The following is an 18,177-nucleotide window of genomic DNA, read 5'->3' as shown; positions in this document are numbered from 1 at the left end:
ACACCCTCAACCCGTACCCGGCCCGGATACGAGTCCGAGATGTCACATTGACTTTTAAAACAATATTCTTACAAAATAACTGAACATTTAGACTTATATTAAGAAAATACGATAATATACTGTTGAATTATATTTCGTTGTAACAAAAACATCAAATTTAAAATGTGTATCGATGCACTGCTACAGTAATTTCAGCAAAACATACATAAAACTCATAAAAACTTAACCTTTCATCAATATAAAGTTATCATTTACATAAATACGTTTAAAACATTAAAAAACTCAATCATATGATTTTACAAAACCGATTAGAGTATATCGGATTCAAATCCTTATTTACATGCCAACCACAATTAGTATTACAAAACACAAACTATTCAAATTCTTTTCTGATCTGATCTTTGGAAAGGATAAACTGACATGTCTTGCATAACTTTTATCAATCTTCCTCTTCTCGGAACCTACGTGTGAAACAATCACATGCTAAGTCGTTGACTTAGTGAGGCATATAAAACATATAATAATAATAATGCATCTCGTATACATTTGAACATATAATTTAATTATTCTATCATGTCCCAGATAATTCAGTGTAAATGATAATAGCATGATAACATGTAATAATGTAAACACTCTTGATACCTTTTGTAAGCCCATGTACATTACTGAGAACTTTAAGGTACATGAGTACATTGAGGTTGTGCACTTATACTATCACCATAGCTCGTATGGGGTCCCACTAGGGGCATGTGAAATTTGTCCCGAAGAACCTATGTATTTGTCCCGAAGGACATCTGTATATGTCCCGAAGGACCGCGTAGACCCTCTACTCTTGGCATGCCAACTATACCTATAGCTCTCGTATCATATAACATGGGCATTATTCTTATGTTTCATATTGTTGAATTATGTTTCGATATAACAAATTTAAAGGCAAAATGTTTTTGGACTTGAATTAAATTTATTCAAAGTTTTAAAAAGGTTTCAAAAATAATTCAAAGTCCATTAAATTTGAATTTGAGCAAAAATGCTAAAGGGTGTCAAAGTGCATCCATGCACTCTGTAATGCATTCATGCACTGTGCATCGATGCACCCTGCTGTGCATTCATGCACTCAAACATTGAATGTAATTAGTGCATCGATGCGCCTTGCTGTGCATCCTTGCACCCAGGCTACAACACCTAGTTTATTTGAATTTAATGAAGGGGTACCGATGCACCTTAATGGTGTACCGATGCACCATGTTATGGGCAGCCTTTTTGAGTAGAAAAATCATCCCCAAACAACTCCAAAACATCCCCAACGGTTATATACGACTTTAAACATATTCCAAGCTATAAATACAAGCTAAGGACACTTAAAGAAAGAAAAGAACAACTATCCAAGCAATCAAACACAAGAGAAGAACTTTTTATTCTTATTTTCCTTTCTCTTGTAAATATTTGTTCTTATGAGCTTAATTCTTGTAAACACCTACCTTTGAGAGTTTTATTTTTTTACTTCTTTTAGCATTTTGTAAAAGGGGAGAGGTTTTAGCTAAGCCCGTATAAAAGCTAGGGAAAGGTTCTAGTTTATCCCTTGAAAAATTAGGGAGTTGTAAAGGTTATCTCTTTGTCCTTGGAAAAGAAAGAACAAATTAGTGAATTTGTTGGAAAATCCTTGGTGAGGAGCTAAGGTAGTGGATGTAGACTTGGTTGAGAAGTCGAACCACTATAAATTGCTGCGTAAATTTTCTATCTTTCAATCTCCTTACTCCCTAATCACAAAAACTATTCCGACCCCTCTTTGCAAACTGATTCGGTTGTCGATTCGAGCTTCCAAAAATCCCAACAATTGGCATCATAGCCTAACTTGTTAGAAGGCTTAACATCCTTGAGATGATCCTCGAAGAAGCTCTACTAATTCCCGACGCAACCGACAAAGAAATGGATTCAACTTTCGGTGCTTATTAGCGGCCGCTCAACAAGCCATCATTCTTCTTTGGAGCAAATTATGCTCATTGGAAGAATAAGATGATGTACTTTATTCAAGCCTATGATATAGGAGCTTGGGACTCAATCATGAACGATTACTCCTCTCCACCAAGTAAGTAGAACGATTGGAGTAAAGAAGAGTAGAAAAATTTCCAGCTTAATTCTAAGGCTACATATATTCTCTTGTGTGCTTTAGGCCCAAATGAATATGGAAGAATCTTATCTTGTTCTAGTACCAAAGAGATTTGGGATAAGCTCCAAGTCACTCATGAAGGGACCGAAGAAGTGAGGGAATCAAAGAAAAATCTTCTCAACCATAGCTACGAGAACTTCAAGATGAAACCCAATGAAGACATCAAAGCTATGACAGATAGATTTTCCGTGATTGTCAACGATCTCAATGGATATGGATCAGTAATACCAAATGAGAAGCTTGTAAGGAATATGATTTACTTTCTTCCAAAGGAGTGCCAATCAAAGAAGACGACCATTATCGAAGCAAGAAACCTAAAGTCTCTCACTCTCGACGAGATAATTGGTTCTCTTCTCACTCATGAGATGATGATGAAGGAAGATGAACAAAGGGAAGAGAAGAAGGAGAAGGAGGAGGAGGATGAGGAGGAGGTAAACATTGCCTTCAAATCCACCAATGAAAGCTATCAAGATTCAAGTGATGAGGTGAATGAAGACGATGATGAACAAGAAGAAGAGATGGTCAAGATCTTGAAGGAACTCAAGAGATGGTCAAGATCTTGAAGAAACTCAATAGATTCATGATTTCCAAGGAAGTGAAACATGAATCAACCAAGAAGAAGAGTCCCCCCCGATGTGCTTCAATTGTCAAAGAAAGGGGCATGTCAAGTATAAATGTCATCTTTTAAAGAAAAAGGGAAAGAAGGCATTTGTTGCATCTTGGAGCGATGAAGATGATTCCAATGATGAAGATGAAGTAGTCAACCTATGCCTCATGGCCACTCAAGAAGAATTCAAGGTATCTTCTAACTCAAATGAATTTAATTCATTTACTTTTGATGAGTTACAAGATGCTTATAATAGGTTGTATTTGGGATTTAAGACTATAAATTCCAAATATACGAAATTAATTTCAAAACTTAAAATTGAAAATAAATCGATTTTGAAAGCTAGAGTTGATTTTGAAAATCAAAATGAAATTTTGAAAAATGATTTAGAGCTTTCAAAAATCAAAATAAATTATTTAGAAAAGAAAAATTTTGAGTTAGAAGTTAAGCTTGAAAGCTTAACAAAAGAAAATAAATTAATTTCTAAAAACAACCTTTTATGTTTAAATATGGCAAAATGCTCACATTGTCATTATCATGGTCATTTGGAACATACTTGTACTTTGATGAAAGGAAAACGTTTTAAAATTAGGCAAGTATAAGTTCCGAAAGGAACAAAGGGCATTGAAACTAACGTCCAAGGAACCAAAGCAATTTGGATACCAAAATCCAAATAAGTGTCTCTTGTAGGTGTGTGGAAGCAATGGTGATAAAAGTGAAGATGTTCAAATGCTCTAGCCACACATGAGAAAGAAATGGGTAACCTTTAAGCTTAATGCTATTAATTTTGGTTATTTGGTTGCTCATTTGATTTTAAGCATGCACGAGTTTTGATTTTAAATAATTATGTATTGTTTTAATCTCATGTATGTTGAAAACAATTGGTATGATGAACATTTTAAATTTTTAATGATTTTTCATAATTTTTAGTTCATCATAATAAATTTTGGTCAAATTTTTTTAATGCAAATGATATCTCTCTAACAATTGATATCAACTTTTCAAATACTTTGATTTTATAAATTTTAAAATTTTGACCTAAATTTGAATGTTTATGCACGTGGTTTAAATGAAAATGATATCTATCTAACAATTGATATTAATTTTTTTTCAAATGCATTACATTTTTGGAAAAGCTTTATGCATATGCACTTAATTTCCACAATTGGTATTGCATAAAGTATTTTAGACTTTGATATATTGAATTTCATGTACTAATAATATGTTTGTTATTCTTTGTTTAAATTCAATTTTGTTTAAGTGTCAAGTTCTTAAAAGCTAAATTTTGTTTGGAATGCATTTATTGAGGGGGAGCTTTGATTTTTCAAATGATTTTTAAAATGTCAAATTTACTACTTACTCTCCAAAGTTATTTTGAACTTCAAAGATTGAATTATTTTTTATATAAAAAAGGGGAGAAGTTTGGTTTGAAAAATTCAATTTCTTAATGAAAAAGGGGGAGCTTAACATTTTCATATATTTTCCAACAATTGGTAACAATTGATATCATTTTGTTAACAATTGATATCTTTTTCATTAAACATTTTATTAAGGGGGAGTTTTGCCAAAAAACATTTTTTCAAATGTTTTGTTATATCAAAAAGGGAGAGATTGTTGAATTATATTTCGATATAACAAATTTAAAGGCAAAATATTTTTGGACTTGAATTAAATTTATTCAAATTTTTAAAAAGGTTTTAAAAATAATTCAAAGTCCATTAAATTCAGATTTGAGCAAAAATGCTAAAGGGTGTCAAAGTGTATCCATGCACTTTGTAGTGCATCCATGCACTGTGCATCGATGCACCCTGTTGTGCATCCATGCACTCAAACACTGAATGCAATTAGTGCATGGATGCACCCTGCTGTGCATCCATACACCCAGGATGCAACAACTAGTTTATTTGAATTTAATGAAGGGGTATCGATGCACCTTAATGGTGTACCGATGCACCTTAATGGTGTATCGATGCACCATGTTATGGGCAGCCTTTTTTAGTAGAAAAAGCATCCCCAAACAGCTCCAAAACATCCCCAACGGTTATATAAAACTTCAAACACATTCCAAGCTATAAATACAAGCTAAGGACACTTAAAGAAAGAAGAGAACAACTATCCAAGCAATCAAACACAAGGGAAGAGCTTTTTATTCTTATTTTCCTTTCTCTTGTAAATATTTGTTCTTGTGAGCTTAATTCTTGTAAACACCTACCTTTGAGAGGTTTATTTGTTTACTTCTTTTATCCTTTTGTAAAGGGGAAAGGTTCTAGTTAAGCCCATGTAAAAGCTAGTGAAAGGTTTTAGTTTATCCCGTGAAAAACTAGGGAGTTGTAAAGGTTATCTCTTTGTCCTTGAAAAAGAAAGAACAAATTAATGAATTTGTTGGAAAATCCTTGGTGAAGAGCTAAGGTAGTGGATGTAGACTTGGTTGAGAAGTCAAACCACTATAAATCGCTGTGCAAATTTTCTATCTTTCAATCTCCTTACTCCCTAATCACAAAAACAGTTTCGACCCTCTTTGCAAACCGATTCGATTGTCGATTCGAGCTTTCGAAAATCCCAACACATATGTTCATGTACTCATGTCATTTCTCTTGTAATCACTTGTGTCTTTTCTTCTATCACATATCACATGAATCATATATCATATCATATAACATGCATCACCTATTGCATACACATGTAATCATGTAAATCATATCACATATAATAACATATGACACATATACATATTTTCATGTACTCATGCACACATAAGAATCACAAATCAAATAACATTTTAGGAGTCACTTCTTACCATAGTAACTCCATCACTGGCTCATCCCAAGCCAATGTTTGTTCAATAATATAAGTACAAATTAAATTACACTCACCTTAGCCTTGCTTGCTTTGATTCGATCCTAATTCTTCAATTGTTCCGAAACGGGATTACGTTCTATATCTACATAACAATACATAGATCCATATCAATATACTCTAATCTTCCATTTTCTAAACTAAAGGAAAAGATAAATTTTCATTTTCCCTTTGAAATGTATCGATACACACTATAGTGTACCGATACATCAGTGTATCGACACATCCCTTCACTGATGTATCGGTACACTACCTGTGTATCGATACACTTATTGCATTCAGTGTTTCTTCATTTAAGAATGTATCAGTACATATTGAATTTGTACTAATGCACCTTGCCCAGAAATTGTATTTTAAGCCCAAAAATTCATCATTTTCAACTTAAATTCTTCATGTTTCATTCCCTTTTCTGTTCTTAACTCAAGTACATATACTTAAACTAATTTATACTCATTCAATACATAACCTCAAAATTCCATCTTTTATATGGAAATCAATAATCATACCCAATTTTCAAGATGCTCTAAATCCAATTCGATCACTTCATATCTCTTAATTAAGTTGATGACAAGTCAAATTTAGTTTCAAATTCAACTTATCAACTCTTTTCCAGAAATTCACTTAAAAACCCATTCTCTTTAATCTTTCAAAACTTCTTCATATTTTGATTTTAAGACAACTTAAGTTTTCCTTAAGATTAAGTATCACATAAGGATCAAAACTCATACTTAAAATCAACAAACAATCAAGAAATCAGAAAATTCACATTTGCTCCCTTGGTTCACGGTGGAGAAGAAGAAAGGAAGAAGAAGATGAAGATGAGAGAATTGTGTTAAAACTCATTTCTCAAAATGGATTCCACGTGTGTTTCCCTTATCTTATAAGGGAAATAAAAATCTTTCATGTCAATTGACTATTTTGCCCTTCACTTCATTTAATAATTACTATCAATAATTCATAAACTATTTCCAGATAAGTCATTGAACTATTCAACTATTCCACTTTAATCACCAAAGTCTAAAATTTTACAATTTAGTCACTAACTCGTAGTTTGGATGTTACAACATTGTTTTCCCTAAATAATTAATTCTGTTAAAAAGTAAGAGTAAATTACATATTTAGTCACTCACCTATTTTCACGGTTTCATTTTGGTCATTCCAATTTTTTTTTCAAAATCATCACTAAACATAAGTTTTTTTTCCATTTTGATCACTTAATTCGATTCGATTTATTTTTTAAAAATTTATAATATATAATTCATTTATATCTTTTTTTTTAAATCTTTGTAAGAGTTTTCACTACAAATTCCACTACTTTTAAATGAATCAACCGAAAATTTCTCCCTTTTGAATCGTTAATGTCGTCTTAACGTCCTCAGTTGTTCTATAAATTATGTCCCATCAAATGTGTTTCTTGCTAAGTGAATTTGGCCTCCCTTTCCACCCCAAATTCAAAAATTCATTTACTGCAGAACTCAATTCTTTATAGTTATATCGAATTGATTACTCCCATTAGGAAAGTTAAACATCCATTTTCCCTTAATTTTCAAATTTTTGTACACTTTCATTTTCATTTTCTGCAAAATAGTTCTCTAAATATCAACTGAACAATTTTGTATTTTATTTTTAATAAAATGTCAGCTCAACTCTTAATTTTGAAATCAAACACTACCTTCATTCCTCATATCCTATAGTATTGTTGTCAACTATCGTTTTATACCTTATACTAAAAGGAGGGGAAAAAAAGGACAAACAAACGAGACAATGATTTAAACTTTAAGAAGCAAAACATCCCAAAAAATATTTTTCGATACAAAATACATAGTTTAAGGGACAACAGTGCATTTAAGCCTTAAAAGTATAATACCTCCACAAACCGGTCATAATCTTTTTCATTTTTCTTACCGACAAAAGCTATAGGTTATGGATGGTGCGGGATTATATACAAATGCTAAATATAATTTTTCTACGAACAATTACATGAATCAACAGAGCTAAGCATAAAGTTAATAACTAACACAAATTCTTGAGAAAAATGAAAACGATCTTGGTTATAGGCAACCATATCGTCCACGTAGGTTATCAGTAAATTGCAAGCAAGGCACTGGGCAGCTCAACATAAAAGAAAAGGCATTAATGTCAGGAGAGGCAACATGGCAGTGCAAGATCTTGCATGATTCACACCAAAAAAACCAGACAAGAATTCTTGCATGGTTTTGACACATCAACCAAATTGACAAGTAAAAAAAAAAACTCATAAACTAGCCACATTATCAAAAGTATTTGAAACAACTACTATGGTCCATGGTATTTAATAATAGGGGTTGTATCGTGTTGCCATTCTCAACCTTGGAACCTTCCTGCAATATAGTATACACAAAGTTTAACACCCTTTATTCAGGTTGCTAAAACTGAAAATAAAAGCACAAAAGTGTATATATGAATTAAGATGGAGAATCACAGCTGCTAGCATACCCATATACATAGGGATTAAAGAAATATGGAGCCATAAATGGGTCCCTGGGTTGCATAAAAAGGGTTGGACCTACGTTGATGATATGGTTTCATCCCAGGTATATTGGTCCGCTTAGAAGTAACATACAAAGATATAGAGAAAGCACATGATGCTTATATAGTTTAGAGAAAATAATCTCAGTGACCAAAAATATCTTATAATATACGATTTTAACCAACTTTTTTTGGATTTGCCAAAATGACCAACTAAATCGCAATGCGATCGATAATTCGCAACGCGATCTCCGGTATCGCAAATCAGTTTCCAGATTCGCAACGCGATTTTGACTATCGCATTGCGATTACGTAAATCGCAACGCGATTACGTAAATCGCAACGCGATTACTTAAATCGCAACGCGTATTTTTAAATCGCAACGAGAATACGTAAATCGCAATGCGTATCCGTAAATCGCAACGACAATACGTAAAATATTTGGTTAAGTACCTAGAATTCAATAATTTACTGTTTGTAAGTTTTAGATGTGTAGAAAGTGTTGTTTGAGCAAATGTTTGGTTTCTGCAGGTTAATCTCATAAGTGAACTGCGTGAAAATAATGTATGGCTGCAAAAGTTGATTCAATAGTAGATGAGGAAATAAGAATTATTGCTTATTTTTTTATTGTTTAATTGATTTGTAAAAGATGATTTGTAAAAGTTGATTTGTTTAATTGATGTGAACATAATTCTTATTTGTGCTTGTTTAATTGAATGAAATGTAATGGTTGATTTTGTTGATTTCAATCTGCATTATGTTGAAGGCAAAAATGACTATCGCAATGCGAAATGAAAATCGCAACGAGAGAATCGCAATGCGAAACGAAAATCGCAACGCGAAACTAAATTCGCGTTGCGATTTTTATTTCGCTTTCCGATTCCCTCGTTGCGATTTTCATTTCGCATTGCGATTCTTTCGTTGCGATTTTCATTTCGCGTTGCGATTTTCATTTTGCATTGCGATTCTCTCGTTGCGATAGTAATTTCCGCGTTGCGATAGACAATAAGATGATTGCGAACGTCATTTCCTTGTTGCGATAGTCAAATGAATGCCTAATAAGTGATAACAACTGAACAAATCATAGCAATTTTCAAACTCAAGTTACTAATACATGCCTAACTGAAAATGTTAAAAGTTCACACATAAAATCCACATAATACAACGTTTGCATTTAAAAATCACCTAAGTTAACAATCTCAAAAAGTGAAGCCGGTTGTGATTGGGATTTTAAAGATGATTGCGATTTTGATTGCCTTTTGCTTGACACCATATGAGCTTTTGATTTTAATTAGGATCCATATTTTGGTAGAGTAAATGATGATTGTGATGGCACTGGTGATCCACATGTAAACTTTGTATGACCACTTTGCTTGCACCGACTACATGTCGATCTCTTCTTCTCTTCACCCTTAGACGGTATACGATCGTGACTTTTTGGTCGGCCAGATAGTCTTCTGTCCATGGCTGGTGGCAAAACTGTTTGTAAGTCATCTGGTATATCCCACTCAGAAGGATGTGAAATAGGGTAAACAATCTCGCCATAAGTTTGTCGATATACTTCTGTAGTGTAGCAATCCATAGCGTATGCGCTTGAATCATCTTGGTTTAGATGAATAGAAACTTTTATAACATGGCCACACGGATAACCAAATGTTTGTCATTTCATACAACTACACGTCTTTACATTTAGATCGACAAGCCCATTTAATTTATTATCCAATACTTCAAACAAAGTGTTTGAACATAGTTCAACTCTCCATGACGTTGACTTCACAACACGTTCGTTATCTTTTTTTCTGTCTATGGTATAACACGATGTTCCAATGTTCCTGTAAATTTAAATAAATAATACTTAGTAAAATATATGATAAGTTACGAATTTAAAGAAATAATACATGTATGGTTTCTTTTCTTGTAGTACCACTGTTGAATAGAGGCTCGAAAAAACTCCATTAACATAATAATGGGTAATTTTCGGGAATAACGACTTAGAGCGTTGATTGATTCTGCACTATTAGACGTCATGAAACCATATCTTGCTCCAAGTTAATGTACTCTTGACCATCTTTCAAACCCGACATCTTCTAGTGTTTGAGCACACTGAGGCAAAACACGTCTTAAACAGTTTATTTGCTTATTAAAATCCACTTCCCGATAAGCTTTTACAGCCTTCCAGTATATCCATTTGTGATTTTTTATACCAGCAGACCTTGATTTTAGATTTCTATACAAATGAACACCACAAAGTTCATGAAAAGCATCTGGAAAACACATTCTAAGAGCGTTGTCAATTGAGTTTGCCCTATCGGATATGATTGTCAGATTGCTAATAGGACATATGTAATCCCTAAGATGCCCCATAAACCATGTCTATGAATCAGAGATTTCAGATTTGCCAACCCCGTAAGCTATTGGCAGTATCCCATTGTTAGCATTCATGGCTACTGCTAATAAGTTTACTTCAAGGTATCGATCTTTTAAATGTGTTCCGTCAACTATAATAACTGGGCGCATGCAATTAATAAACAAACGAATCTACAAAATCATATACACAAGAAATATAAACATTTAAATGTGAAATCCATGTAACTAACAAAAATGAGTCAACAAAATTATATTGATTTACTAACCGCAGCACCAATGGCGATAAACATCAACTCAAAGCGTTCATTTCTATCTGTTTTGATATGAGTTACCGACACAGGATTTTTCAGCTTTAAATTGTGACAATAAGCCGGCAGTTGGGAAAACGATGCTTCTGGCGACCCCCTCAACAATTCCAAGGCATAACATTTGGCTCTCCAAGCTTGAGAATATGAGATACTAATCTTGAACCAAGCATTCATGTCAGTCATAATTTCATGTCTCCGATATACTACCATTCAAAAACATTAACTCAGCCAGAAAACCTCCCAACACCTTTTTGTTTGCCTGTCTATGGTGAAGAAAAACTTGGGTTCTTGAACATGTATGTTTATCAATAAAAGTCCTAACTTGAAACATTTCACAATCTTTTATCCTCTTTGCAATCATACGCCACATACAGTTTTTGTCAATCATACACCTTGTTTCGAAACGATCTTTGCTTGATTTGTTAACTTTTAGTTGATAGCTATCTTCTACACATTTCGTATACAAAGCTATCTTCAAGTCTTCCTTTGTATCAAAACAATCATCTTTCTTGATACGAATAATTTTTGTGTAACAATCAACTGCTATCTTTACCAACTCTTCTTCTGGTATCTGAAGTAATTCTGGCATATTCCAGTTATACTCCCGTGGCATTTTCTTCGGGGACTTTTCTTTGGGGATTTCTTCTTCTTCTTTTTCTTCTTCAGTGTTATATGAATTATAGAATGGATGTTCAACATGTTCATTTACAGTCGTAACTTCCTCCTCATTATCATCAACATCATCTTCCTCGGCAACGGCTGTTTCATCATCAAAATTCGGGTATTGACCAATATCAAAATCATTAAACGCAGTGTCTGTTTCTTCTTCTGAAAAATCATCAAAATCCGAGTATTGACCAAGATCAAAGTTCGGGTATTGACCAAGATCAAATTTCAAATACTGACTAGTACTCACAAATTTTTCTGTTGGCTCATCATCGTCTAACTGGTCAATACGAAAACCGGAATTTGGTGCTGAAAGTTGATTGGGATTTGGATTAGGGAAAGGTTGTGGGTTTTGAGATTGTGTTTGGTATTGGAAATGTGGTGAAACAATATTTACTTGGTGATGAAATTGTGGTGGAACCATTAAATTTTGAGCACCATAAACTGGGGTTGAAAAACTTAGTTGATTACTACCCGCTACTAACCCAACTTCATTACTTCTAGGTTTAACAACATACAATGTAACATTATCACTTGAAACACTAATGTAAGCAATGAATCGTTCAACATCTTCATTGTCGGTTAACAAATAAGCTTTATCATTTCTCTGATAAGATAGCCTAAATCCACTTAAGGGCTCTAAATTCAATTTATTTGCAACACGTAACATTAGAGTTTTATAAGTTAACTTTTTTAATGACAATTTTAGTTGAATATTCATGGGTAAAGGCATATATTGTAAAACACCATGAACATTCTCCCATGACCCTCCAAACACACAAATATATCCAAACATGATCAACATTAGATGATTTCATTATTGTAAATTAATTTACTAAACAAACTAGCTACGAAATTAAAACCTGTTGCCGGATGGGGAAGGATGTCGTTGGATATAGGAACGGATATTGCCGGAGAGAGTGATAGATGAAGATGGAATGAGTTGCGATTTAAGGATTTAGGTTATGAGTTGTTGCTGCTGCGTAGTTATATACCCAAAACATTTGTGTTGCGAAATAAAAACCTGTTGCGAATTCAGAAATCGAGTTGCGAATTTGAAATTCAGTATTGCGATAGTCAGAATCTCGTTTCGATTTACTAAATCGCAACGCGATTACGTAAATCGCAACGCGAATACGTATTCGCGTTGCGATTTACGTATTCGCTTTGTGAATTAGGAAAATCGCAACGCGAATTTGGGAAATCGCAATGCGATAGTCAGAATCGCGTTGCGAATCTGGAAACTGATTTGCGATACCGGAGATCGCGTTGCGAATTATCGATCACATTGCGATTTAGTTGGTCATTTTGGCAAATCCAAAAAAAGTTGGTTAAAATCGTATATTATAATGAATTTTTGGTCACTGAGGTTATTTTCTCTATAGTTTAATAGATAAAGGTTTTAAAGTGAAAAAAGTAAAGAAGCCACCGTGTTCTTTTTCTTCTGAAAAGAGAGATGGAAGGGTGGGGAAAAACACTAAATTTTACCTTCAACTGCCTGCCACGAAGTTCAGATTCATTCAAAAGAAGAGCCTCTTGAACAACCTCAGCTTCAAGGAACTCCACGTAAGCATAACCTTTTGGCTGGCCATACTTATCTGAACGAATAGTAACCCTATTTACATTCCCACAAGATTGGAAATGCTGTTGAACTTCTTCAGGTGTACACGAATAATCCACCTGCATTCACAGAATGTTATATATATAGCCACTGACCTGTGCAGAACAGAATATATTAAAATGATAAAAATAAGGAACAAGTGGCTGTAATTATTAGTTTGTTAATTAAAAAAACAGAGACTAAGCACCAAACAATGTCACTTGTGCTGGCTGCAACAATTATCTGCTTACTAATCACCTTGTTAAGAAAAGGCAGACCAACCACAGAACAGGTCGTAGTTCGCAACATTAAACAGCAGTGGACTCAGGTGATTATAAGGAGCTAAACTTAAGCAAATGGTTAAAAGTTAAAACCTCAAGCAATTAGCATTCACGCATGAAAGATGTTGATAGATAGGGCCAACAAATTGATTAATGATCTAATTACAACAACCTAACATAGAGTATACCAACTTGATAAACTTAAAGAGGAGAGAACCTAAAAGGGTATATCCAGTTCATTCCAATCATAGACCATGGCTAGTGCCATATTACAGCCACACCCACAACAACATTCATGACCAAAATAGGGTAAAGATCATTTGAACAAGCACAAAGAAAAATCCATTACATTCTTCCATAATACAGAGAAGAAAACAAGAAGTGCACATATGCCAATATTTCATTAGAAAGTATTTTATGAGAACTTAACATGTATGTTTTAGAAACAGAAACATGCTTAATATTTGTTTTCCTCAATGTGTAATCGTTCTGCATCAGCTTTTTCTTAATTTCTTTCACAATAGAAATATCATACTCAGAACTAAAACCATAATCGGAGTGGATAACAAGTTGTCATTCAGTCAACTTTAAATAGTTAAAAAAAACTCATTATTGAATAATTATTTTAACTTTCCAAGTGACAATTTATTTCTTCATTCCCCATGCCTAAACTAAGACAAACATGTCAAGAACATGCAGCATCCCATAGTTGGTTTCTTCATGCATGTAGAGCACCTCCACTCCAGTGTCACACAAACAGGAGCCCAGAGCCAGCCAGTAAGATGCGGCTAGGTATGGTAAAGTTGTCCAGCTAGTTGACTCGATTTGAGTTACAGATACATTTTAAGTTCGGCTATGAAGACTGGTCTAATTACTGGTATTAGTGTATCCTGGATTAATTATTTAGAATAAGAACTTGTAAGCATGTATATGGGAAAAATGGGTTTTTGGGAAATTGATAGGATAAGTTCAACCTGATACACAACTTAACCGTTCCCTTGAATTTGGGGAAGGTTACTTTGTTGTTCGTGTTTAGATTCAGAAGTTAGCATGTCATTGAATTACCCATGTAGCTTATGACTCCAAATTGATAGATATTTAGCTATATTCAATGGAGGTGAATACATTTGCATCATTAGAATATCATAACAGACAAGTGCAATGGCGAGAAAAAAAATAAGCTCGGGAAAGTGACCTCACATTTCCAACAAAGATTGATCGGGAATCTACTTCCTCTCGATTAGCCTGAGACGTAGCTGCAGCAGTAGGATCTATTGCATAGAAGTAAAACCAGCAACAAAAGAAGAGCATGCAACTAATATTAAAGCATAGAAGATAGAAGATATTCATCTTATGTGATGCACACATACCCACAGGATTCAAAATTCCAGCTAGCCGTTCCCTAAAAGATACCATATGGAAATTTATCACATAACCTTTAAAAAACCACAAGGGATTTGATTTCGATTTGAAAGCTTTGTCGATAATAAGGCAAATGAAAGGATTTATACATAGTTTTGCAATCATCTAGCTAGATATCACACATTATGTACCAAAAGCCCATTTATAAAAAATCGCGAGTGAAGAAAACAAAGAGCGCCAATCAAACGCTTTGATTTAAACCTAAAAGCTACGAATTTTTTTTAAATAATAATAAGAAAATGAGCACATTGAGCAAGAAAATGGAACTAAAAACAGAGTACCTTGAACGGAAACCATCTCCTTCTCAACCTTAGCTTGCATCTCACGAAGAGCAGCGGCTTCATCCTCCATCTCTTTTAACCTTTTTTTCTTGAAGGTCCTGCAAAATTTTCCAAAATTAGGGTTTACTAAAAATAGCAAAAACCCAACAATACTAAAAGTGCAAAAGGAAAAAAATAATAGTAAAATTACAGCTTCAGTGGATTCCTCAACTGCCATAACTACATCGTCTCTTTCCAAATTTTAATAAAATCGAAGGATCGAACACGGCCGTTTACGCTTTTTCTCCTGTTGTAGCTAGGGATATTTCATTTCCATCACATTTTAAACCCTAATTGTTACGCTTCGCCGCCACCTTATCCATTTTTTAACCAAAATAATATCATTTAAACAATTATTTATTTGTTCAAAAAATTATTTATTAAACATTCAAAAATAATTAATTATTGAAATAATACGTTTTCACTGATCATGACTATCACTAGAATAAAGACACATTTGATTAAAAATATTATTAAAAGTTAAATATATTTTTATGTTACGTAATAGTTTTAATCGACAATAAGAAATATTAAATTAATTAAATAGAAAAACGCGACTGATTTAATATATATTTTCAAAATTTTGAATTTAAATTTAAATTTTGAAAGGTGTGTTTAATGGCTCATGCTTTTCACGGATTTAATTCCGAACTAAAAATTATATTTAAATTTGTAAAAAAAATTAAGATATAAAAGTTGATGATACTTTTTGGATCTTATAAGAATATTTTGGTAAGTATAACTACAAATTTTCATACATTTTTACATATTTGTTTAATTATTTAATTATTGGTTTATTTTTATATCTTTATTATATTTTTTATTTAGTTATATTTTTGTATAGTTATAATACTGTCAGTGTATTATTATTTTGTTTTTAAATTATTATATTTTAATTTTTTCTATTTTAAGTTTATTTGCGAAATTTTTAACAATAATTTTGTTAATATATTGAATTGATATGTTTTACAATTAAAAATGAAAATGTGCAGATTGAATGTGAAATACATTTTGACTTAACAATTAAATATGATAAAGGAATTTTATCAATTATTTTATTAATTAATACATTTTTAGTAAATAATGTATACACATTTAAAAGTAATAGAGATATGATTATCTTCTCAATTAATTTTCTTTCAACATTAAAATATCTCTCCTTAGAGTCGTTAAGCAATACCTAAAATTAATCAGATATCATAACGTATCTCAGGGTGCTGTGACAAAATGATAAACTTTTCAACATGTGAAGTAGAATATATCTGCACTATAACGTGCACTTTGTCGAAACGATTTTTCCTTGAAGGGTGAAAAAAATGTGAGATTTTGAAAACCACATTAATTTTTAATTTACCTCTTTCAATTGATTTTTAATTTAAAAACAAATGCGATTTAAAAACCTCTCGTTTCAAAAAATTTTGGATTTCCTTTACGATCGAAAAAAATACGGTTCAAAGAGTCGCCACCAATCTTTGATTAGGGTGTGATTGGACACCCAAAAACATTTTGTCATTTTAAATAAAAATTAATTTTAATTAAAACAACAAATTGAGGTCTGCGTTACCAAAAAATGAGTTCGGGAGTCGATTACGTGTGGGGAAGGATTAGCACCCCCACAACGCCCTAAATCGGTACCTAATCGATTAATTAACGTCTTTGCAATGAACTTTATAAATTCGAATTTAATTTAATTTTTGATCCCGTAAAACAACAAAAAAGTGAATTTTACAATATTCAAAAATACTCAAAATAATTAAATTAAAATTACCAAGTCGTTTTAGAAAGATAAAGAATGTTCGATTATTTACAAATATCGAGACCAGATCTTAAAGATATAACAACATTTTCTCGATATATTTAAATAAACGAACATTTCTTTTTCTCTCGTTCCCAAATTTTAGGTGACGAATCAATTTTTTTGTTTCACTTTCGGGATACACTTTTATTTTAAAATCATTAAAAGCAGACCTCAAATTAGTTATGACTGCCCACTTCAACAATTTTAAATTAAAAGGGTATTACCCTTAGTCCGATCATGTAATAGGTCGAGTTATGCGCGTGAGGCTATCATGCAAATTATGCAAAATAATGTCATGTAAAAATTAATTAAATAATATCCTTTATTCAAATGAACACCTAAGTCTAAAATAAAGTATGGTGATATGGTATATACATGCATACAACGACATTGGCATACATTAAAATAAAACAATATATACAATAAAGCATATTATTAGAAATTCGATTTCATATTCAAAATTACCATGAAGGATCAGAATAAAATAAAATTAAACTAAGCATGCAAAGTAGGAATTAACCATTAAAACAAAAAAATGCATGCTAAGTGCCTAAATTGTTAAACAACCAAAATTACAAATTACATTTCAAAAATAAAACAAAAAAACATTTCAGGACTAAAATGAAAAGCGCTCATAAATATGAAGACCAAATTAAGAAGGCGCAAAAGATTCATTCAAGGACCAAAATGAAAGTTCCATAAATTACACAACCAATATAAAAACAGTGCAAAAATGGCCCTAATATGTAACTGGACTAAAATGTAAAACGCTTAAAATTAAGAGACAATATTAAAATAACAATAAAGCTCGAAAATGTCTGATTTTTGGGGACCGAAATGGAGTGCACGCAGAATATTGGGTCAGAAATAAAAACTAGGAAAGTATCGGCTGAAACGACGGCGTTTTAGCTAATTCTAAAATAAAATCTAACCTAAAGACAAAACCCTAATATCTAAACCCAACAAATTCCTCGCCGTTATCTCTATCACTCTCAACTTTCTAACTCTCCTTCCTCCTCACTCACGACCGCCTTCACAACCCAAGAAAGCTCCAACGCCGCCAAGCCGACGCAGCCCAAGTCTTCCCTACCACAACGGTCATAGGTAAAAAAAAAAAACTAGACCAAACTGACCCCATCTCTCAACCCTCTCTGCTCGCTCGACTCCGGTGAGAACACCACCTAAACCCGACGAGGGTTTGGCTACACACAACTCCAGCCGAGACCCAAAATCCTTAGACTTACCTTCGATCCATGAACGCCGTCGAGCCTCTCACC

At 32.9% G+C, this 18,177-nt stretch overlaps 1 protein-coding gene across 1 annotated transcript; it reads right to left on the bottom strand.

The window, feature by feature from the left end:
• Nucleotides 1-7,747: 7,747 nt before the first annotated feature.
• On the bottom strand, nt 7,748-18,155 carry LOC120120420 (polyadenylate-binding protein 2-like). The gene is made up of 7 exons (XM_039140068.1): nt 18,145-18,155; nt 17,926-17,986; nt 15,254-15,273; nt 15,064-15,161; nt 14,561-14,631; nt 12,968-13,159; nt 7,748-7,990 (listed from the first exon to the last, which is right to left on the bottom strand). Exons 1-7 carry the CDS (start codon nt 18,153-18,155, stop codon nt 7,904-7,906), a joined length of 540 nt encoding a protein of 179 aa, XP_038995999.1. The 3' UTR covers nt 7,748-7,903.
• Nucleotides 18,156-18,177: the final 22 nt, after the last annotated feature.

Source organism: Hibiscus syriacus, unplaced genomic scaffold (genome assembly GCF_006381635.1).
Source record: "Hibiscus syriacus cultivar Baekdansim isolate YM2019G1 unplaced genomic scaffold, ASM638163v2 tig00110338_pilon, whole genome shotgun sequence".
Lineage (NCBI taxonomy): Eukaryota > Viridiplantae > Streptophyta > Magnoliopsida > Malvales > Malvaceae > Hibiscus > Hibiscus syriacus.
This window is presented reverse-complemented; position numbering and strand designations above follow the sequence as displayed.